At 40.0% G+C, this 22895-nt stretch overlaps 1 protein-coding gene across 1 annotated transcript; it reads left to right on the top strand.

Moving 5' to 3' along the window:
- The first annotated feature begins 35 nt into the window (after nucleotides 1–35).
- LOC110967700 (kynurenine 3-monooxygenase) lies at nucleotides 36–22852 on the top strand. Its single transcript, XM_022217393.2, has 15 exons — nucleotides 36–196; nucleotides 486–555; nucleotides 723–820; nucleotides 1342–1431; nucleotides 1700–1748; nucleotides 4464–4551; nucleotides 8277–8442; nucleotides 8543–8614; nucleotides 12543–12664; nucleotides 13215–13362; nucleotides 13442–13499; nucleotides 13599–13681; nucleotides 16040–16141; nucleotides 16244–16303; nucleotides 22310–22852. Exons 1-15 carry the CDS (start codon nucleotides 134–136, stop codon nucleotides 22454–22456), a joined length of 1416 nt encoding a protein of 471 aa, XP_022073085.2. The 5' UTR covers nucleotides 36–133; the 3' UTR covers nucleotides 22457–22852.
- Nucleotides 22853–22895: the final 43 nt, after the last annotated feature.

The raw sequence follows: 22895 nt of genomic DNA, 5'->3' as shown, positions 1-22895 counted from the left end.
AAAGAGAACTGATTTTGAAAGTGACGTTCATGGAAATCGCAGTGCTCCTCCTCTTTTAACTCCTAACTCAGTAGTCATGTAGATCACTTTGGACTGGACAGCGAGTGGGGTCAGACCAGACAACCCTGACACAATGGAGGGATCACCTGAAAGATATTCCAAGAAAAAAGTTGTTGCAGTGGTGGGCGGTGGTTTGGTAAGAGAATGAAAGTGAATTATTAATTCACTGTATGCCTTCTCTCTTTATCTCTTGACTATGAATGTATTTTTTAATGGGTCAGTTTCACAAAGCTGTAACTGGAAGGGAAAGGAAAAAATAACAATAGAACTGTATTTGCAATTTTAAAGCGTAGAGTCACAGAAGACTGTTTAGGAATGACTCTCTAGCATACACAGAGTGAAACCCCCGGGTGGTTTTTCATGTATGACAGTGTAATACTGTGATTTTGGCGTCATTTTCAAAGCATTTCCCCTTCACTCTTTAGGTAGGAGCCCTGAATGCCTGCTTCTTTGCCAAAAGAGGCTTTGATGTGGAAGTCTTTGAAACTCGGGAAGGTAACATTCAGAACTCATTATAAACCCTACATTTTCAGGAGAATAACTGTCACATCACACACCACTCTATGAAGAATGCAGCCACACATCACAATTGCATTATATATGAACAATATATATGCAATCTTACTAAGACTGAAACATTGTGTGTATGTCATTTTGGTCAGATATCCGTCAAGCCAAAATTGTGAAGGGCAGAAGCATCAACCTGGCCTTGTCCCACCGAGGCCGCCAAGCACTGAAGCATGTTGGAATGGAGGAGAAGGTACGCTGATATGAAATATATTTCCTGTCTAACTTGTGAGGTGGAAATAAAGGAAGAAGATAGGACGTTATAGACCAGAGTGGAGGCAAACAGTTCTGTTTATTTTTATCATAAAATATTAAACATGTGGACATTCTCCAGGCAACCCCTTGGTTTCTTTGCTAGTAGTCCATTCAAGATGGTTTATTTTGGCATCTGGGGTCAGCAATCTTTTTCGTTGCGCTGAGCATTTTATGCACGCTTGAGAGCTCTGCATCGGTCCTTTAGTTTTTACACTTGCATGACTTCTCAGCATGACAAAATAAGGTCTTGTTTACCAGGTCTTCACATGCGCTTCAAAGGCCAGATGTTGAGTCACAGCACAGGCTGGATGGAGTTCCATCAAGATGACCTCTTTTCACTTAGAATATTTCACTGAAGACATTCATTTGATACTGCAAACCACAACACTATCCACATCTGTAATGTCTGTACATGTCTGCTTCAAGATTATGTCTGCAGTAACCTTTTGTTTGGCTCAGATTGTCTCCCAGGGAATCCCAATGCATGCAAGAATGATCCATTCACTGAGTGGGAAACAGTCTCCCATCCCTTATGGCAAGAAAGGCCAGGTAAACCTTATTATTTGTCACAAAATGTCTCTTTACCATTTGTAAAATTAGTGTCATTTACAAAATAAGAGTGAAACTAAAAGTTACTGTGACAAAAGAACTGCGTTAATTGTCAAACAGTGAAAATAAGTAGGGTTATGAATGGAGGGAAACAATATGAACCCTGGATGCTTTCTGTTCCCGTTTCAAATGAGCAGAGTTATAGTTCTGTTTGTGAGGCAGTTGTACCTGCAGAATTGCACTACATCACTGATTGTTCTCCTTTCAGTACATCCTTTCAGTCGACCGCGCAAACCTGAACAAAGAGCTGCTAACAGGTAAGAACATACTTTCAGTAAATCAGCAAAAATAGCCTTGAAGCATTAACACTGAAGGTAATGTTAGAATAAGAGCACTGAAAAAAACGGGTCTCAGTCAAAGGGAACGAAACATTTTCTACGATAAAATACAGACATTTAATGAGCCCCTTTCACTTGAGCACTGCTGTAGGTTAATTTGAAGACAGCTTTATGTATGTGGGTAAGTAGTTAGACATTTCCATATAATCGTTACCATGGCAAGATTACAAGGTTGGATTTTTTTGAACAAGGTTGAGTTGAATGCCATCACATTAGCAGAAAATTCAGCTTTTCACACAGGGCATCATTTAATAGGAAATTAACAAGAGTCCTAACCTAATGTCCTGTAATTCAGAGCTTCGTACTGTCAGATATTATAAGACCGCAGCAGAATTTTCTATCCAATAACATTAAATGACAAAACTGGTATAGGAATGTATAAGTGGATTCATAGCCTGAACTTCTGTCCTTCAGAGAAAAGCTACAATTATGGGACAATGCTTTATGTCAAAATGAAGCTTATACAGCGTTTTTCCTGGCTCAGAAAGAGCCTTTGAGGGAGGGCCTGTACTTTTCTCTCTTCAGAAAGAGCAAAGAGTCTGTGTTACTTGACTTGACTGCTATGACTTTTCCTGTTATTTCTGGCCATTTGGTAGAGAAACATGTCTATTATGCTTGAGTAAATGAAACCCTAATCAGTAAAATTCTCAATTGTTATGATTTATCAGGTGATTATATGCACTGTCCTTCAAAAGCGTGGGTTTTCCAAGAAAATTTCATATTTTCATGAAAATTCACACTTTAATTCATGTGCTAACATAATTGCACTAATCATCAATTAGCTTTTCAACATAACACATATCAAGTGTGCATGTTACCTTCAGCTACAGTATATATATCTTAAAGCTATCCATTATGTGTGTGTGCATATATACATATATTAATCAGCAAAAAATATAGGTATAAGTAAATAAAAGGTATATACAGGGTGAGCCAGTTTCCATACAAAGGAAAAATACACATTTTATGTTGGACAGCTGTTTTTATTTGTATAATGTGCTCTACATAATTACCATTGTTTCGAAAACACACGTTAATACGTGTTTTCCACAGTTGATGAACTTGCAATAACACAGCTGAAGTTATGCTTGTAATGGCGTTGGTGATACGTTCCTTGAGATGATTTATGCCTCTTATCTTCACTTGATACACCATGGCCTTCAAGTGCCCCCAAAGATAGCGTTAACACATCTTCTAGGGTATCTGAAACATTTTTAAAAATGTACATTATAAAATGTCCTATGTATAGAAACTTATGGCCCACCCTCTATATAGATAACAAGCAAGCCTCTTGTTTAGTCCCTTTGTGGTGCAGGCAATCAAATTCCCCAGATACTCAACTTATTGGGGGAAAAAAGTCAATTCCCACACATGCCTGCATTGATTTAGCATTGATTCATCAAAAGTCAGACTATCTGTCAGAAGGGTGGTTCTCAGGACATATCAGTTATGAAGTGACTTAATGCTTAAATACAGCCCACAATACCACTCATAACCACATGATAGACCACAGCTGTGCTGGAGGCCTGTTCTACACACTTAGGTTTCTTTGAAAGCATATGATGCCTTCAATCATCCAATCATCTTGAAGACACTTCCTCAAGTTAGTAGCATATATACAGTATATGTATTACTGCATACTGTATGTGCTTGTGACAAGACATAGCCCAAATCTATCGTACAGTTTCCTCATGGCGTCCCACAGCATAAAAAATACAAGCCAATAAGCAGAAAATACATATTTAGCCATGAAATGGAGATAACTGTTGAAAGTACTTGAAGTGTATCATAGCAGTCTAAGCAATACTGTAGCAGCTAAATGTCTATAGAAAGTGTATTGAGCTGAGCAACCATGTCTTTTAGTACTAATAACCTCAACTTGTTATTTTTAAGAGGAGGATTGTGTTCTTGTCTCTTTTAGAAGTTACATGCTTTACATAGTAACTACTCTATTCTAACAAACTGCATGTCCACTAAATGAACACAGTGCATATTGTTAAACTCGATAGCATTTATCAACTTTCAGGTCTGTATTGTCACTTCTTTATTTATTCATGAACAGTGCACGAAGTTAAAGGACATACTCCTCCTCAGCAGTCGTCCTAATTGAATCTGTTTGCTTGTAAGCTGAGCTTTAACCACTGCAGGTAGTCCCTGTGCGTTTAGCTTTGTGACAGTCTCTAAACAGCCAGAGTGCATCAGGCAATGTCAGGAGATGTGTTAGTCTTCCAGCTAAAAGATTTATGCCTAATATTTAATGAAGCACCTCGACGAACATTTGGAGATAATGTGCCACAGCCTGGGTCTGCCTTTTATTAGATTCTTCGCATGTGCAGAAAGAAAGACTTGTGATTGTCTTATCAGAACGGATCCAGACTCCTGGACTGAATGTCAAGATAAAGAGATTTTGGTTCTGACTGCGGTGCTATGTTGCTCACAAGATCTGGGCTGATTGGAACAAAGCCACTGCCCCTCAGTGGTAGATTAATTTAACTCTTTACTGACAGTCTGCATGTTTACTTCATTTTACTGGACTTGCGAAAGCCTTCTGTCACATTTCAACAATATGTTACATTGTCATAATAAACATGCATCTGTGATATAAGCTCCTTTTGTAATATTTTACTCCCACAGAGGCAGAGACGTATCCAAACACAAAGCTGAACTTCGACCACAAACTACAAGACTGGAGCGCTGAAACAGGGCTAATGACCTTTGTCAGGTAAACAGTTACCCGTTTTTACACAAACACACTGAGGGTTACCTAACCTGAAAGAGGAGCTTATTTAGATTCTCTGTTGTAACTCCAGATTTACTGATCATGTATGCTGTCTGTTCCTGCATGGAATGGCCTTGTGCATATGAGCTGCCCGAGGCCTGGGTTGGTGATAAACATGTGTGACTTTTTAGTTGCTTTGTAATTGGTTGTCCATGAGGTAAATGTGACACACAATTTACACCCCAATTAACACAGAAACACCTTCAGGTCTTTTCAGTTGGGGAGATTAGTATATCCATGCAGTGAATTAGTAAGACAGAATGCAGGAGCAGAAACTCTGTTCAATTAGATCACAGTTTGAGTGTTGAATTGAATCCATTCTCAACTAAACTGTGTAAAAATCATTTTGGTGTGCATGTCGTCATTCCTGTTTATTTGTTTTTATGCCTTGTAGCTGAAAATGTGGATTGCAATGAGTCAGTGTGCAGTTATTACCATGTCGAACACTGAAAAACACTTTAATTTAATCACAGGCTGTGTGACGACTCCGAACGTCACAGTGCCGTGCACTTCGCTCATCCACTGCACGTCTCTCCCCTTCCTCTGTATTTGAGCTGTCACTGCTTATATTTGCTCTCTCCAGCTTGTATAATTAAATGTACACTGCCACTGTGATAACTGCTTTCCTTTCATACTAGCCAGGAAATGCAGATAGCAGTCAATATGAAACAGATCTGCATGACCTCTTTTCTTCCTATAGTTTGTTCTGTACTTATACAATAATCCACTTTATTGCTGTAAATCAAATAAGATTAAATGATATAATGTGAAGTCAACATCCCATGATGCAGAAGACACATGCCATGCAACACTGTAGTTAGGAAAGCAGACAGTGTCAGATTTACTATGCACAAAGTCAGTTTACAGATTTATGGATGGCCGTGTGCAGCATTTTAATACAACTGTGGCTTCTCTGTGAAATAAAGCTGGTCATTGACTGGAATAAATCCACTTGTCTAAATGACATTGAAAGGCCAGTCTGTAATCAGTGTAAAGGACCTAGTTCCTCACCTCTCCCATCACTGTGAGTTGATCGAACATGGTCTGCATTGCAAAGAGGATAATGCATAGGTGTTATGTGAGTGTTCTTACAAGAAGTAAATGTTTATCAGTTTTATATTAATCTTTAAGGAATAAGATTTGTAGGATTAACAGATATTTATCTTCACATGTATACTTGCACAGTAAGTGTAGATTTCCAGATGAAGGACTTGGTTACCCATCATTCTGGCAGTGTAGCTCAGTGGACATCATTGTGGGTCTGTTGTTTAGTTGGTTATCAGTTGCTTTTCTTTCAAAAATAAGGACATTTCCAAGTGATCCAAACTTTTGAGCAGTTGTGTGTGTATATATCTATATATGCATGTTCTCCCTGTGCCTGCATGCTTTTTCTCCAGGTACTGTGGCTTCTGCCAGCAATTTAAAGACATGCATGCTAACCGATTAATTGCTTCAAACCAGACTTTTTATTTGTCCACTACTTTGGTTTATGACAAATGCTGTTGTGAATTGAAATCTCTGTTGAACTCGGTGTTTGTTTCTAATTAGCAAATGTTGATATGTCAGGAGAATTTTCTGAAAGACACACAGTCACTGAAGTCAAAGCAGAGTTTCTGTAATTCTTACAGCAAGGAGACAAGTCTCACCCAGAGGTACAGGGTTGTCTGAATACTAGATTCTAAAATACACATTTTTATACGAAATTACACAACAGTTGGAAACTTTGTTGCAAATGCTCTCGATGTCTGGTCAGCCCTGCTCAGCGCATGATCACTTTGCCTGATATCACGCAGTCTGACTCAGCAGTTTTTTAAGAACTTCAGCTTCTTTTCAGTATAACAAACCACATTTTTCTAACACTAACATGCTAAAGCTAAATTTAAATGGTTAACATTGCAACCTGCAATGATTAGCATGTTAGCATTGTCACTGTAATTAGCTTACTGACATCTACACGTCTGTGCTGAAGGGCAGCCTCTCTGAGCTGCTAACATAACTGCACACTTTATGTCCTGAAATAGCTTCATATGTGACTTGAAACAGATTATTACGCGATGTGTCTGAGAGGGAGAATATTGAAATGTATCTTAATAAACTGCACTGCACAATATTACTCACTGGTGCCTAAACAATTAGGCTGCTGCTAAAGCAATTTGACAACACTAAACATGATTATGCACTCTGATAGGATCATTAAATAAGAAGATGGGGACTCATGGAAATACTCAGAAGTACTTAGCATCGAGTTTGACAGATACACCAGCATCCTCTTAGGTGCTGTGATGGAAGCAGCACCAGACCTCAGATCATAGGGAAGTCCTGGAATTATGACAGGAACCTTTTCCATGTGACACATCAGACTGGATCCAGGAATGTTGGGAAAACTCCTACTGTTTACACCAGCTTTAAAAGGCAATCAACAGATGTGTAATTTACTGTGTGTTTACAGTTCCGTAAGTGTCACCATCTGTGACCACCATGCTCTTCATTAAAATTATAATGCAGGAACTTGCGAACAATTTATGGTGTCCTGAACCTTTGACCAGGTTCTGACTGCAGAAATCGCCCCTGTAGAACCTGTTTCGGGGATGTTTCTGTGCAGGATAAATAACCAGTGGTCAGACTCTGAGTAGCCCTGATAAACAGCTGCACAGGTCTCAAAGCTGATTGGTTAAACTCAGAGAGGAAACCAAGCATAATTGTTCTGTACTCAGCATCAAACAATCTTCTCCATTCTAACATCAACAGCATACAGTTACAACAATCTAATTTAGCAGACGCTTTTATCCAAAGAAAAGTGCATCTGAGAGTAGATAGAACACAAGCAAGGATGTGGTCAGGAGAAAACAACCTGGAAAAATTCCATAAAACAGGCATACAATTGACTAAATAGGCTAACATAACAAGCTCATAGAACTTTCTGTAACTACTATTTGTTGTTGTTTTGGCAAAGGTAATGTCATGGTGGAAGACGTTGGATCGTACACTGCAACGGAAACACAAAGCAGCGATTACGGAGCTGTTCCTGTAAATTACATCTTGCATCCACAGTGAAATGCTGGCTGCTAAGTGAAAAAAAATGTGACCACCGCATAATGATGTTACACAGATACTGTTATTCACACAGTTTAAACTCAAATACTAAATAGCTGTATGAGTGGTGATTTTCTTTTTACAAAGGTCGTCTTTTCAAAGCGAAATTACATTTGGCTTTCCAATAAACTCGAAAGTTTTATGCTAAAAGTTCTGTAAAGGTAAGGGCCAGGGGTCATTTAAATCTCCATGTAAAAAAAAGTTAATTTATGCAGTGAATAAAACGTACTCTGCATTACATTTATGTCTGTCAAAACTGAAGCACATAGCAAGAGCTTTACAATTACCACATTTACTCAGCCCCTTAGCATCCACACGGGAGGAGTTTTTTTTACAGACTGGCTGACAGGTGTGGAGGCACTGGGATACTGCTTCCAGCAAGTCTAATAAAGATCCCAAATGTGGGCTATGCTCATTAAATTATTCCATTCCTAGGGGTATTTTTGTGATGTTAAGGGCCCTCTGGCTACTCATGAAAAGAGTTACCCTGATAAATCAGCTCCAAGTTACTTATATTGAAATGGATGAGTGTTGTTATTGAAGTCAGCCTGTCATGCTGCTGCTGTTTCTCTCAGGCCTGATGGGTCCACGGAGGAGGTTGAAGCAGACCTAATTGTCGGCTGTGATGGAGCTTTCTCTGCCATCCGCAAGCAGTTCCTTCGTCGCAGCTGCTTCAACTACAGCCAGACCTACATCCCTCACGGCTACATGGAGCTCACCATGCCTCCCATCAACGGAGAGGTCAGTCCTCTCTCACATGCCGCTGGTATCAAACTCAGAATTCTTCATTGTAGTTGTTTTTGTCCCCATCATCTTTATTGCTCCTATTATTATCCCCTAGTTTGCTATGAAGGCTAATTATCTGCACATCTGGCCCCGAAACACATTCATGATGATCGCGCTGCCCAACATGGTGAGTTTGGACTTTTTCTTCTCCTCTCTAGTGTTTTGTAGCTGCACTTTTCTGAGGTTTGCAGCTGTGAATTAAACAGTGGAGCATTTGTTTATTTATGAGGTCATTATCTCATGTTATCTGGAAAGTGCTGGCTGTTTCATAAAAAAAAAAAAAAATCCTAATCAGTTCGGGAAGACATGATTGACCTCTGGGTTGTCCTTGTGGAGTTAATTAGGCTCTCTTCATGGCCAGGAGAGGCTTACTCATCAGAAATGTGAGTGTGCTCATGGAGGTTCAGCCTACTTTTCTAGCAGCAGTCGTGTCCTCCTTCTCACCTGTACCTCTGCCTGCATTTGTCTGACTCCTCTCTGTCTCTTCTGTCCTTCTTAATCCCACAATGATTTTTCTGCATGGCTGACTCAGCACATCTTTCTAGCTCTCCTCAGTGTGACCAGGTTAAGGCAGCTGACTTTGGAGAGCGTTCACACTCTCACTCACTGCTAGCCTAGCCGCGCTAGACAACCCACAGCAATGAATTTAATTCTCTGCCAGGGTGGGTCTAGTTACCCTCCATAACGCTCGAGGCTGGATGCTCCTAAAACTGGCCGGACGAATCACCATGAAGTGTAGAGTCAGAAGGCGGGCGTAACGAAGTGATGACAGAGGCGCGACGATTCTGACAGAAAGAACCGGCGCACAATAAACTGTTATCTTTCGACTCGGCTTTGGCCACAGCCCTTAAAGATTTGAAGCTAAAATTCAACTTGAAAGATAAACAAAGGACGGCACTGAAGTGTTTCATTGAGAAGAAAGATGTATTTGGACTTATGCCGACGGGATATGGCAAATCCTTAATATACCAGTTGGCTCCGCGGCTCCGCTGGTTGGGAAGCTAATAGGACTTAGCCACAATCCGCCGGTGCTCTAGGAACTACGTCAGCCTATTCGTTGCATTGATTGGTTGTATACCTACCCAGTTGCTGCAGAGGGATTTGATAGACAACCTTTTAGCCCGCCTCCCTCCCTGTCGAGCGGCCCTAGACCCTTGTGCCTTCAGAACATGGGTCTAGTGCGGCTAGGCTAACTCACTGCCCTAGTTCCCAGGAAAAAACATCATGATACCATGGTAACAGAGGCAGTGCTAAAAAGTCCGCTGGGAGGATTTTGTGATGTTGATAGATGACACCTGTTCAGCTGGGCAGATAATGGCACGCCCACAACCTCAATGCACTTTCATCCATCACTTGGTCTGGGTGGAGTCTGGCGTTGGGTATGCACTGAGGAGGGAAGCTTCTATAATGAGTTCAGCTGAGAGGATTTGCAGATGCATGAAATAAAGTGACTTTTTATGAAACACACCAAATAACAGAAAATAACAGGATGCAACATTTATCAGAATTTATTTATGAAAATTCACTCTTCAACCTTGGAAACAACTATCTGTAATAAATCTCTTGAATATAGCTGAAAGCTTTTTAGAATAGTTTAAAAACATCAAACGTGTCTGGAATATTTTCTCACAGATACTATTTGAGTATAGTTTGAATCAATATAAACAGAATGAGAGCATATAGAATAGAGCAACATTATGACAACATGTTTGACATTCACCAGAATCCAGAAACCATGTGACACATTATGTTAACTTTCCTTTCAACATGTGGTTCAAACTTTGTGTTTAATGACACGCCTTCATTGGACTGATTGACTTATTTTTATATTTGCATTCTGCCTAATTGACTCATTCCTCTTTCATCAAACCCCTGTGATGCATTTAAATTTTCAGGATCATAACATTGGGCTGTCACACTGTGTTGATTAAGTCATTTAACATTTCATTAGTGTGCTCTGATGTGCACTGTGTCTGGATTATTTCTTCCTAGCAGCAGCATTTGTCTTTCTGTAGTTCAGTCCATCCACCACTTTGGTCTTGATGAAAACATCTCAGCAACTGTTTTATGGATTGCCATGAAATTTTATAAGGAGAATGAAACTGAGATACCTTAAAAACAGCTTGGCTTTCTATTTGTCACCACCAGTAGGTTAAACTCTCAGCTCTATATAGATAATATATCTATTTCACAAGATAAATTGCCACAGACTTGGGTATGGCTGTTTCTCAATACAAAGTACGCAAGTCCATATTTGCATACAAGGTAGTACAGACTTGCAAGTACAGACTCAGAAGTACAGACTCCTGAGAATGGCAGACTTGATGACGTCTGATTTAGATTATTCTTTCACACATTGAAATTAATTAATCACAATTAATCGCATTATTTAATAGCAATATTTATCACAATAAGAAATATTTCAACCCAACAAGCTCAATGCGGTCTCGTCTTTCATCACTGTTCATCAAACGTTTTTGTGCGCTGACATCTCTCTGTGGGTCCTGTGTATGTTCTTCACGGCTGGCAAACAGGCTTTAGGTTCATTACCGCCACCTACTGGGCTGGAGTGTGCATCAGTGTTTTCAGTGTGCCACGATTTAGGGAGCTGAGAAAGGTGCAATTAGATGATTTTTTTAAATGCATTGTTTTTTCTGTAATTAATTATTAGAAAGTAGCACATTAAAGTCCCAGTCCTAATTCACTGCAGTGAAAATGGCTGCTCTGCATAATGAGTATTTATACTTTTATTAGGTTTTAACCCCTCCTCCTTTTCTAAAGTAAAATTCTGAATGCACTTCTGTTACCAGTGGTGACTACAGCTCTGAGTATTGGTATTACAGTGTATTTTATTTTTAAAGAGCACAAAGGACCTAAAGGACAACAGTCTAATCTATCAGTACAGACAAAAAACTGTTCACAATGGTAGCATCCTATTGCTGGAACAGCGGGTGGTAAAAGATTAATCATTTGGATAATCTCTTGATATGTCAGAAAGAAGTATTCAGATACTTTGCTGAAGTAAAAGTACCAATACAGCAATGTAAAAACTTCATTCCAAGTAAAGGCGCATCAGTTTCAGTAGAAAAATGTAACAAAGAGCCCTGGTTTGGTCCTTTTGACTGATATATCATTAATATATGTCATTAGATTATTACCACTAAGGCATCAGTGTGTCAGCTGCATGTTACTGTTGTAGCTGCTGCAGGTTTGAACGAGTTTATATCCAGTTTTATACACAGACAGCAGATAATCTGAGGGGTCAACAGGTAATTAATGGGAAAGGAAAGACAGCTGGATATTTTCTCTTATCTTTGATTTTGGTGATATATTAAATAATTTTAACATTGAAAATCAAACAATACAAGATGCTTAGAGTGAAAAATCACCAGTGGTGAAGCTGTTAACAACTCACAGGCATGTCAAAGCCCAACTGCACGCTGCTTTTAACAAGATATCTGAGTCAAAAAGGTTTAATTTTTAACAATGTGTGGTGCTTTAACAGCTTGTTATCTTTTCCATTGTACACAGGGTTCATTTTTAAAATTAACTCAAGCTCTCAGATAACTGTGGCACAGTAGAAAGTTGATATTTCCCTCTGAAATGAGGAGAGTGGAGGTATAAAGTAGCCTGGAAATACAGAAATATACCAGCACAAACACTTCAGACTCATTACAGACTGAAACTGCACCTTGCACTGCTGCACTTTAATCAGTCTGTTGCATATATACAGTAGCTTCTTACTTTTAATGTATTTTTACTTTTTTTTAATGCACTGTATGTTTTACTGTCCTTTTAATGCTGACATTTAAGCCGGTACAACCAAAAACAATTTCCTTATGGGACTGGTGAAAACTAATTGCATAATGTCAATAAAGATTCTTGACCTTGACCTCAAAACTTTACTTAAGCACAGTACTTGAGTAAATGTACTTAATTATTTTCCATCACCACCACATGCAGTGGCTTTATGCAAATCAAGGTTTAAATACAGAAGTGTTTCACAATGAATTGGAGAGCTAATATCGATGTGCTTATTTTATTTCCTTTTTTAGGACAAGACATTTACCTGCACCCTCTTCATGCCCTTTGAGGAGTTCGAGAAAATCACCACTGGCGATGAAGTCATTGAGTTTTTTCAGAAATATTTCCCTGACACCATACAACTAATAGGAGCGTAAGTGACGTTCTCACCCCTCTCCTTCCTCACTTCCCTGGTCTCTCATCATTGCCTCCCCCTTTACTCCCGCTGTCTGCCACTATCTCTTCATCCAACCTGCCAAGCCAGCCGCAAAAACACTTTCATTTCCTGTCATGCCCTCGACTGCAGCTACATCTACAGCCGGTATCTGTGAAGTGTGAAATTGCAGACTTTCTGTTACAAGGGTTTCTGCGGTGACGTTTTCATTTCAGGTGAAACATGTGTTGCGGGTGATAGAGTGGTGTAGAAACGCTCAAGGCTTTCGTTCAGTCACTCCCCTCTGGGTGGACTTTATCCAGAGTGCTCAGGCATAAACTCCTGAAGGTTTTCATGCTTCCAATGCTCTGTTTAGCTGTTTAACTTTACCCAGGCAGATGGAGCATTGTTGTTTCAGCATATTCAAATGTGACAGGGGCTTTTGTAGCAAGGGGGAACTCATGCGTGTTGTTTAGAGAAAAATGCACCTGCCAAATTACATACCTCCGAGTAACTTTGCAATTGTTTTATTTCTGTTTGTGCGTTACAGTGATGCTCTCAGGAGAGATTATTTTCGATTGCCTGCACAGGCCATGGTGTCTGTCAAATGCTCCCCGTATCACATTGGTGGCAAGTGTGTCCTTATGGGCGACGCAGCCCACGCTGTGGTCCCTTTCTATGGGCAGGGGATGAACGCTGTAAGTAACACTAAATGGAGGAGAAGAAAAGACAGAATGGAATTACACAGAGACTCACGGATCCGGTCATGCTTTGCAGGGCTTTGAGGACTGCATTGTGTTTGACGAAATAATGGATCAGTTCAATGAGGATTTCAGTAAGTGCTTTTTAAATGAACAAAGCTTAAAGGAGGTGCAGAGAATGAGCTGACAATACACGTTAAAGTCTTGCTATTGACCTTTGTGTTTCTGTCCAGATGCTGTCCTGCCTGAGTACACCAGAGTGCGGGTTCCAGACGACCATGCAATCGCAGACCTGGCCATGTACAATTACATTGAAGTAATTCAGTTTTATTTAATATTCCAAATGTATCTCCATCTCATACACATCTTCATGCAATATTGCAAGTGTCAAAGTGAGGTTACTCACATTACAAGGTGGAATCACAAAGTTGTGAGTCTGTGCATAAAAAACTCAAAAAAAATATTCTTTGTTTAAATTTGGCTGCCATCCCTGCAGAAGTCACCTGAGTTTGTAATGCTCCACGGAAGTCATGATGCGTAAACGTGTCAGCCACCATCTGCAATGCTCCCTGAGGCTGCTGAACTGTGTCAAAACATAAACCCTTTAACTTGAATTTCATTTCGGGAAAGAAGTCACAGAGAGCCAAACCTACTGAGCAGAAGTGGGAAGCAACAATTATGTTGCTGTGGCCTAAAAACTCATCTCAAATCACCACACTGTGACCAGGTGCAGAGTGCACTGAAGCATTCACATACCATTACGCCACAGATCAAGTCATTGCACCGAATGTTCTCTTTCAGACACCTCAGAATGTTAAGGTAGAACTGTGTACAACAACAAACATGCTTCTGACCTGAACTCTCTGTTCAAAATGTGTGAGGTCTTCACCTCACTATATTAAGTGCTATGAGATGGCATATGGTGTGAATTGATGCTACATGAATTAAACTGAATTGAACAGAACCTAGGCTGCACAGTGGCTTTCGCCTTGCAGCTAGAACATCCTCAGTTTGCGTCCCGGCCTTCCTGGGATCTTTCTGCATGGAGTTTTCATGTTCTCCCTGTGCATGCATGAGTTTACTCTGGGTACTCCAGCTTCCTCGCACAGTCCAAAAACATGCTGAGGTTAATTGGTAACTCTAAACTGTCTGAAAGTGTGAATGCGAGTGTGATTGTTTGTCTCTATATGTAGTCTCCAGCCCTTCTGCTACCCTAATGAGGATTAAGCAGTGTATAAATAATGGATGGATGGATGGATGGATGGATGGATGAACTGAACCTGATACAGATTGCCCAGTTTTAGAGATTTCAGGCTTTTCCACTGTGTAAACTGCAGACTTGGCAGCAGCAGACCCACCTCTCATCACTACTGATGACCCTTTACATGTAGTCTGGCTTATCCCTGCTGCTGAATGATATGAAAATTAATGTTTTCTTCTCAGCTGCAAATGGATGTCTATCAAAACATGTGGAACACAGGTCCAGCTGTTACAGTTATATTAAATATATATTTATGTATATATATATGTATATATATAAACTATGCACAGTGTCACATGGTCTTCTGACTTCTAACAGCTACCTCTCACATGTTGCATGTTGACTATGACACAGACCATGCAAACACTCCCTGAACAGTGTCAGGACTTTTGGATCACACCTTGTATTTTAGAGATAGTGACTTCATCACAAGAAATGGATGGTGGAAGAAGAATCGAGATCTCTTACTGAAGCAAAGTAGCAACATCACAGTATGAACATACTCAATTACAAGTTAAAAAATAACTTGAAGCAGCTATAATTGATATTTTACAGTAACAATATATCAAATGACTGTGTACAGTAAAAGCTGTGGCATGTTATTATAAATCCATAGAAAATTATTGCCAAACTCTGCAGTTCCCCTGATGTTTCACTGTCTATTCACTCATTGTTCTGCGTTTCTGTTCTTAAACTTTAATGCTTTGTTCTCTCTCGCCCACTCTCATAGTGTTTTTGCAAAAATGGGGCAGCAGTTTTCAGCAAATAAGGTCCAAAAATTGTTAAAAGCATAAGTTGTGTGCTACAGAAAAAAAAAACCTTTTTTTTTAACATCTGAATGCAAACTGAACACATTTGAACATAAATGAATGATTAATATGCCTGCTAGACTGAGTTCCTATCCTGAACACTGGAGCTAACTCACCTCATCAATTCATTTCAGTTGAGCAATAACTGTACCATAATGTCTGCTTAATTGTTCATTAGCCCAATTTAACACTACTCATTAGAGTGATCTCCACCTAAACCAATATTGCTATAATTCTCATGTGTGAGACGTATGGAAAGGTCATCCAAAGTCAGCTCTGGCTCTGGGTGTGTAGACTTTAGTCATGTGCAGATATTTACTCTCTCAATCACATGTGACAGCTGCACAGCTTCTTAATCTTCTGTCCATTTAAAGTCAAGGACTTAAAAAGCCAGTAATTGGTCTGAGTGCTGCCATTATTCTTACAGATCTTAAAATTGACTGCAGGACTTTGTGCTTAATCTCCTCGCTGCAGCAGTTCTGCTCAAAAGAGTGAGCAAGACCGTCTGGAGTTTGCAATAAGGCAGAAGGATCTGTTTGATGACTTTACAATCTGCAGGACAGATGGTTCACTTCACTAACATGTTTGTTGTTTTGTGTTGTAGATGCGAGCACATGTCAACTCCAAATGGTTCCTTTTCAGAAAACATGTCGATAACTTCCTCCACTTCCTCATGCCGAGGGCAATAATTCCACTTTACACAATGGTACGTGAGTGTCTACAGGTAAATGATTGCACTCACTTTTGGACTTTTTTGTTTTGAATTTTAACACAGACTCTCTTGCTTGTTCTCTTTCACCGTGTCCAGGTCACCTTCACCAGGACCAGATACCATGAAGCTGTGGAGCGCTGGCACTGGCAAAACAAAGTAATACACTTTGAGAAAATGCTTTTTTTTTTTTTTCTTCAGGCTCTTTCATTTTCCTGAATTTACTTTTCGAGGGATTTTTCATGCCTTTGAACATCTGAGTATTGTAATTTGGGACTCTTTTGAAGTCGCAATATTATCATCACCACGCACAAATGGCGTATGTGACTCTCGGTGGGTAAACAGTTCCCCTTTTTAGAAACATTTGCTTTCACACAGCTCTGTACAGAGGAGAAATGCCTCTGATTTCTCACATTTTGGGATGTTGATAAGCTAGTTAGTTCTTGGCACTGTGCTGAACTGTGTGATGTGGCCTGTGCTGATGGCTTCTGCGCTAATGGTCAGAAGGGCAGTGGGAATTTTCAGAACTTCCCTTATAAATTGTTTAAACCCGTAGGGATGTTTGGACAAAGAGAAAAATGACCTTTATAGAGGAATGAAAAAAAGCTACTGTATGAAGCAGCATAGAGAATAGGACAATGCAACTACTATTAAGATAATACAATATGATAGAAAAATAGTGGTCTGAGGCAGAGAGGGTAGAATGACCTGTGCCTTTGCAGAGTGTACTGAGGATGTTTTAAGGTGAAGATAACAGCAATGTCACAGATTAGAAAGTAGGCAAATGTGTGCGCTGTAAGACAACAGTACGAGGAGTAAACAGTTCCAACCTCAAACAAAATAGGTCGTATTAAACATTTTACAATGCTCCTGAGTCACATTATTTTAATCCAGACTGAAATATCTCAACAACTGTGGCATGGATTGCAATCAAATTTGATTTCATGATCCTCAGAAGATGAATGATAGTGATATTAGTGAAGTGGGATATAAAACTGAGAGCTAGGAACAACACAGTGAGCATAATTTCTCCAATGCATCAGTATATCACAGTTCCTGTGAGAGTGATAGCTTGCTTGTGTTAGCAATCTGGCTATGCATTTCTTAAAAACATATTATCTGTTAACCCATATCATATTATATTTTACAAGATCTGGTCAGTTAAACCTGCAGTAGCTGCAAATCTGAATAGGAAAAACAAGCACAAAAAAGAAACAGTCAAGTTAACTTTGCATGAGACACCCATTTTAATTGCCATCTCATACTCACATACTGCCCCAAAATATCTTCCAAAAGGAAGCCTCAAAACCCCTCTTTTATGAAATCCAATTACACATTTTAAAGATGCATTGGGCAGAAATATGAGAAAGGCAAAAAAAAAAAAAAAAAAAAAAAAACATTAAAAAACAAACAAACCAGAAAAGCACTCAGAGAGCGCAGTACTCTGCCAGGGCTGTTCATTCCCCGTATGGCATTGTCAGAAATGCAGCATTATTTATTAGTTATTGATAATCAGAAATCACGGCAACATAGAATGTGACCTTTTAATATATGTACTCACCAACAAGATGACCTTGCACTGAGCACATGCATATGTATGTTATGTACGGATACTGAATCGTGTGACCGAAATATGTAGCGGGTAACGGGAATTGATGGAACTTGGAAACTCTCCCACAATTTAATCGAGCCTGTCCTCAAACAAAAAACGACCACATAGGTCGTCTGTACATGCCAGTATTACGACCCAGTGTTACGTTTTGACTATGCGACCTCTAGCGGTTGAGTAAATATCGACACTCTGGAGTCGCAGGTGAAACGTCATCATGAACAAACTTTTATCTAACACTATCCCTGTCCCTATCTCTAACCCTAACCTTAACCATAACCCTAAAAACGTGTTGGGAAAGTGAGAAAAAAGCCGTTTTGCGACGGAAAAGCCGTTTTGCGAATTAAATCCCGTAATGCGTTCGTTTTCCCCGTAGGGGCGCAAACGTTCATACGACCGCATAGGTCGTATTCCGGTGCACGGTGAAAACGACCGATGCGGTCGTATGAATTGGAGGACTTGTTGATTTAATCAATTGTTCCATGTATCATTTCTGACAGATAAGTCCCGATAAGTTTGCAGCGGTCAATTTGTAGTAGGATTGCAATCATGGGATCATCCGCAGGCAGCTGATGTAGTGTTCACTTGTTGTCATAGTTACAGTGACATCATATATCTCACAATGATGCAGAAATCTGTAACAAATCCATGGATCCAGACAACAAGCTGCATCACTGCTAAAATCTGATCACTTTGTCCTGGTGTCATTTCTGACCTTCCCTGAAAATTTCATCCAAATCCATTTGTCCGTTTTTGAGTAATGTTGCTGACAGACAGACAAACAAACCATCGCTGATCGTCACATAACTCTGCCGCATTCCTTGGCAGAGTATTTTTTATTTTTTATTATTATTATTACAACAGTGAACATAAAAGACATACAAACAGGTCAGTTTTACAATATAGAGGATAGTGTTAAACAAAGTAGAGAACAAACATTAATAATGAGTAATAACGATTATATATGCAACAAAGACGAAAAAGGGAGAGAAGAAAGGTAAAAATAAATGGAAATGAAAGCAGAAATACAGTGCCTTGTGAAAGTATTCGGCCCCCTTGAACTTTTCAACCTTTTGCCACATTTCAGGCTTCAAACATAAAGATATAAAATTTTAATTTTTTGTCAAGAATCAACAATAATTGGGACACAATCGTGAAGTGGAATGAAATTTATTGGATATTTTATACTTTTTAACAAATAAAAACCTGAAAAGTGGGGTGTGCAATATTATTCGGCCCCTTTACTTTCAGTGCAGCAAACTCACTCCAGAAGTTCAGTGAGGATCTCTGAATGATCCAATGTTGTCCTAAATGACTGATGATGATAAATAGAATCCACCTGTGTGTAATCAAGTCTCTGTATAAATGCACCTGCTCTGTGATAGTCTCAGGGTTCTGTTTAAAGTGCAGAGAGCATCATGAAGACCAAGGAACACACCAGGCAGGTCCGAGATGCTGTTGTGGAGAAGTTTAAAGCCGGATTTGGAAACAAAAAGATTTCCCAAGCTTTAAACATCTCAAGGAGCACTGTGCAAGCAATCATATTGAAATGGAAGGAGTATCAGACCACTGCAAATCTACCAAGACCCGGCCGTCCCTCTAAACTTTCACCTCCAACAAGGAGAAGACTGATCAGAGATGCAGCCAAGAGGCCCATGATCACTCTGGATGAACTGCAGAGATCTACAGCTGAGGTGGGAGAGTCTGTCCATAGGACAACAATCAGTCGTACACTGCACAAATCTGGCCTTTATGGAAGAGTGGCAAGATGAAAGCCATTTCTCAAAGATATCCATAAAAAGTCTCGTTTGAAGTTTGCCACAAGCCACCTGGGAGACACACCAAACATGTGGAAGAAGGTGCTCTGGTCAGATGAAACCAAAATGGAGCTTTTTGGCCACAATGCAAAACGATATGTTTGGTGTAAAAGCGACACAGCTCATCACCCTGAACACACCATCCCCACTGTCAAACATGGTAGTGGCAGCCTCATGGTTTGGGCCTGCTTTTCTTCAGCAGGGACAGGGAAGATGGTTAAAATTGATGGGAAGATGAATGGAGCCAAATACAGGACCATTCTGGAAGAAAACCTGTTGGAGTCTGCAAAAGACCTGAGACTGGGACGGAGATTTATCTTCCAACAGGACAATGATCCAAAACATGAAGCCAAATCTACAATGGAATGGTTCACAAATAAACGTATCCAGGTGTTAGAATGGCCAAGTCAAAGTCCAGACCTGAATCCAATCGAGAATCTGTGAGCAGAGCTGAAGACTGCTGTTCACAAACGCTCTCCATCCAACCTCACTGAGCTCGAGCTGTTTTGCAAGGAAAAATGGGCAAGAATTTCAGTCTCTCGATGTGCAAAACTGATAGAGACATACCCCAAGCAACTTGCAGCTGTAATTGCAGCAAAAGGTGGCGCTACAAAGTATTAATGCAAGGGGCCGAATAATATTGCACGTCCCACTTTTCAGGTTTTTATTTGTTAAAAAAGTTTAAAATATCCAATAAATTTCGTTCCACTTCACGATTGTGTCCCACTTGTTGTTGATTCTTGACAAAAATTAAAATTTTATATCTTTATGTTTGAAGCCTGAAATGTGGCGAAAGGTTGAAAAGTTCAAGGGGGCCGAATACTTTCACAAGGCACTGTAGCTGTTCTCTGTGTGTATGAAGGAGGGCGTGTGTGTGTGTGTGTGTGTGTGTGTGTGTGTGTGTGTGTGTGTGTGTGTGTGTGTGTGTGTGTGTGTGTGTGTGTGTGTGTGTGTGTGTGCGTGCGAGTGTGTGTGTGTGTGTGTGCATGCGAGTGTGTTCGCACATATTCCATATGTGATATATAATATATATGCTGATAATGATAGTGATATAAATAAGGAGATCAATGAATAATAACAGTTATTTACCTCATTACAATAATAATAGGAAACATAACAATTGTCAAAGCAAGTGATTGAAACCGGACAATCCCCACACACAGAAACCACACGGGGGGCCAGGGCAGAGGGGCACGACCACCCCACCGCAAGGCCGTGCCCAAGACTGAGCACCTTTTTTTTTTTCCCCTTCCTTCCTCTCCTTCTCACCTTCTCTTTCTTTTTTCTTTTCCTTTTTCCCTTCCTTCTTCTCTTTTCCCTCTTCCTCTTTTCCCTTCTTCCCCCCTTTTTTTCCTTCCCTTCCCTCTCCCTTCTTCGTAGCCCCCCCCCCTTCCCTCCCTTTGAGTGTGTGTGTTGTTATGATAATGTGGTGCATTAAAAACAGGGCATATGAGGTGCATTAAAAAGCGAAGGGAAGGCAGGCAAGGAGTTTGCTCCATCAGCAACAACCCAAGACCCGGACACGGCCCCGCGACAAGGCAGAGTAAAAAAAAAAAAAACGATAAAACAAATAAACAACAAAAAGTTTTACCAAACTTGGACCGCCCGGCGACAAAGATGACCCCTGTGACCTTGAAAATAAGGTCACGGTCACCAAATGCGAACTTGACCTGTGTCTTATTATGGTACACCTCTGTACCAAATATGGTGAGGCTACATCAATATTTTATCGAGTTATCGCGCGGAAACCAAATTGTTATAGACAAATAAGCAAGCAAGCAAGACCATGCAGCTCAAAACAACACCTTCCGGAAAACGCAGTTTTGCCGGGCGGTAAAAAGCACCAAATTGTAAAAATATATACTCCTCCCCTCTTTGTCTGAAGCCCCTTTCACCACGCAAGCATTTGCTTCAAACGTGCAAAAATATTCAAGTTGATAGTTGACATTCAATTTTGACTACACTCAGGGTTCAAGCCCCACTTTACCATAGTGAAAGTACTCCATCTAACCTATTGCACCACCAGCTCTCCCCATGGACTTTGTTACCATTAATACTATCTCATATGCTCTGGGTGAAAAGACCTGTGATTGGCTGAAGTCTCCCATCGTGGGGTAGATATTCTGAAGAAACAGAGCCAGGAGGACATTCAGGAGTCTAATGTCCTCACAGACTCAGTCCAGTCTGAGTTGACTGGTCAATGTTCTGTCACTGTAACTTCAGACACTATGCTTTGAGGTAATTATTTGAGAATAGTCTTTTGTATTGCGTTAGTAGCAGTTGTTGATCTCTTCTTTCATAACAGCTATAATTTATTCACGTCTTCTTTTTTTTTTTTACATTTTTACACTTTTTGCTGATGTGTTAAAAGATTCTACAGGTTACAGCAGCTGTAAAATGCAAGCAACATGTGTATAAAACTGCATCCATTTACTTGGAATTAGTACCCAAACCTATAGCCTTCCAACATACCAGCATATCAGATTATTCCAATGAAATAATCTAGAAACTATGAGGGTTATATAATGAATTATGACCAAAAATGTCAAGTAAAACAAGTCAAGTTATAAAGGGTGAGTGTTTTCCATGCAGTTGCTGCTCCTTTTGAGAGACTAACGTTCCCCGAAATGGAATTCATTCACAACCCCTTCTGTGTCAGTGTGACGAACAAGTAAGTGTGTGAATAAAAGTGCAAAACCTGGATCCAAGGCAATAAGCGTTTTATTTCCTTTTTCACAGGTAATAAACCGTGGCCTGCTGTTCAGTGCTGCAGGAGCTGTTTTGGGAGGTTCCTACGTGCTCATTAAAAATCCTCCTGATATCAACAAGCTTATCGTTCCTGCTGAGAAAATGTGGAACAGACTCATGGCCCTCAGGACCCCCTGAGCAACGGCACCACCACAGAGATGACATACAGGTGCAAGGGCTGGAGTGTTAAACGCTGGAATGAACTGAGGGTGGGGCAAAAGCTAATTAGATTTTGATTGAATCGTTTAATTCCGCAATGAACGCTCTGCCAGGTAATTGAATGTTGTGTGATAATGACCTTCTTAACATGAACCTGCCATAAAGATTGATAGCAAGGTTTTAAAATTCCTCATTAGTGTTTTACAGATAAACGTTTGACTACAGGAGCCTATCAGTGGAGTTTTGTAGCTTTTTAATTATTAATGTGGAAAATAGTATTATTATCAGTATTATTCTCACAGACATGTTCTCAGACCTGTGCATTTGAGCTTACATAGCTGCTCTCCATTTAAATAAAAGTTACCTCAGCTCATAGTGACTGTCAGTTTTTTTTTTCTATTCGGTTCCATTCCTCTCA

Source organism: Acanthochromis polyacanthus, chromosome 15 (assembly GCF_021347895.1).
Source record: "Acanthochromis polyacanthus isolate Apoly-LR-REF ecotype Palm Island chromosome 15, KAUST_Apoly_ChrSc, whole genome shotgun sequence".
Classification (NCBI taxonomy): Eukaryota; Metazoa; Chordata; class Actinopteri; family Pomacentridae; genus Acanthochromis; species Acanthochromis polyacanthus.
This window is presented reverse-complemented; position numbering and strand designations above follow the sequence as displayed.

Excerpts from the sequence above, each read along its gene's own strand:
- LOC110967700 (XM_022217393.2), top strand. The coding sequence starts at position 134 with ATGGAGGGATCACCTGAAAGATATTCCAAGAAAAAAGTTGTTGCAGTG. Across the intron at positions 197-485 it reads CAGTGGTGGGCGGTGGTTTG|GTAGGAGCCCTGAATGCCTG; the intron begins GTAAGAGAATGA and ends TTCACTCTTTAG. Across the intron at positions 1,749-4,463 it reads GAACAAAGAGCTGCTAACAG|AGGCAGAGACGTATCCAAAC; the intron begins GTAAGAACATAC and ends TTACTCCCACAG.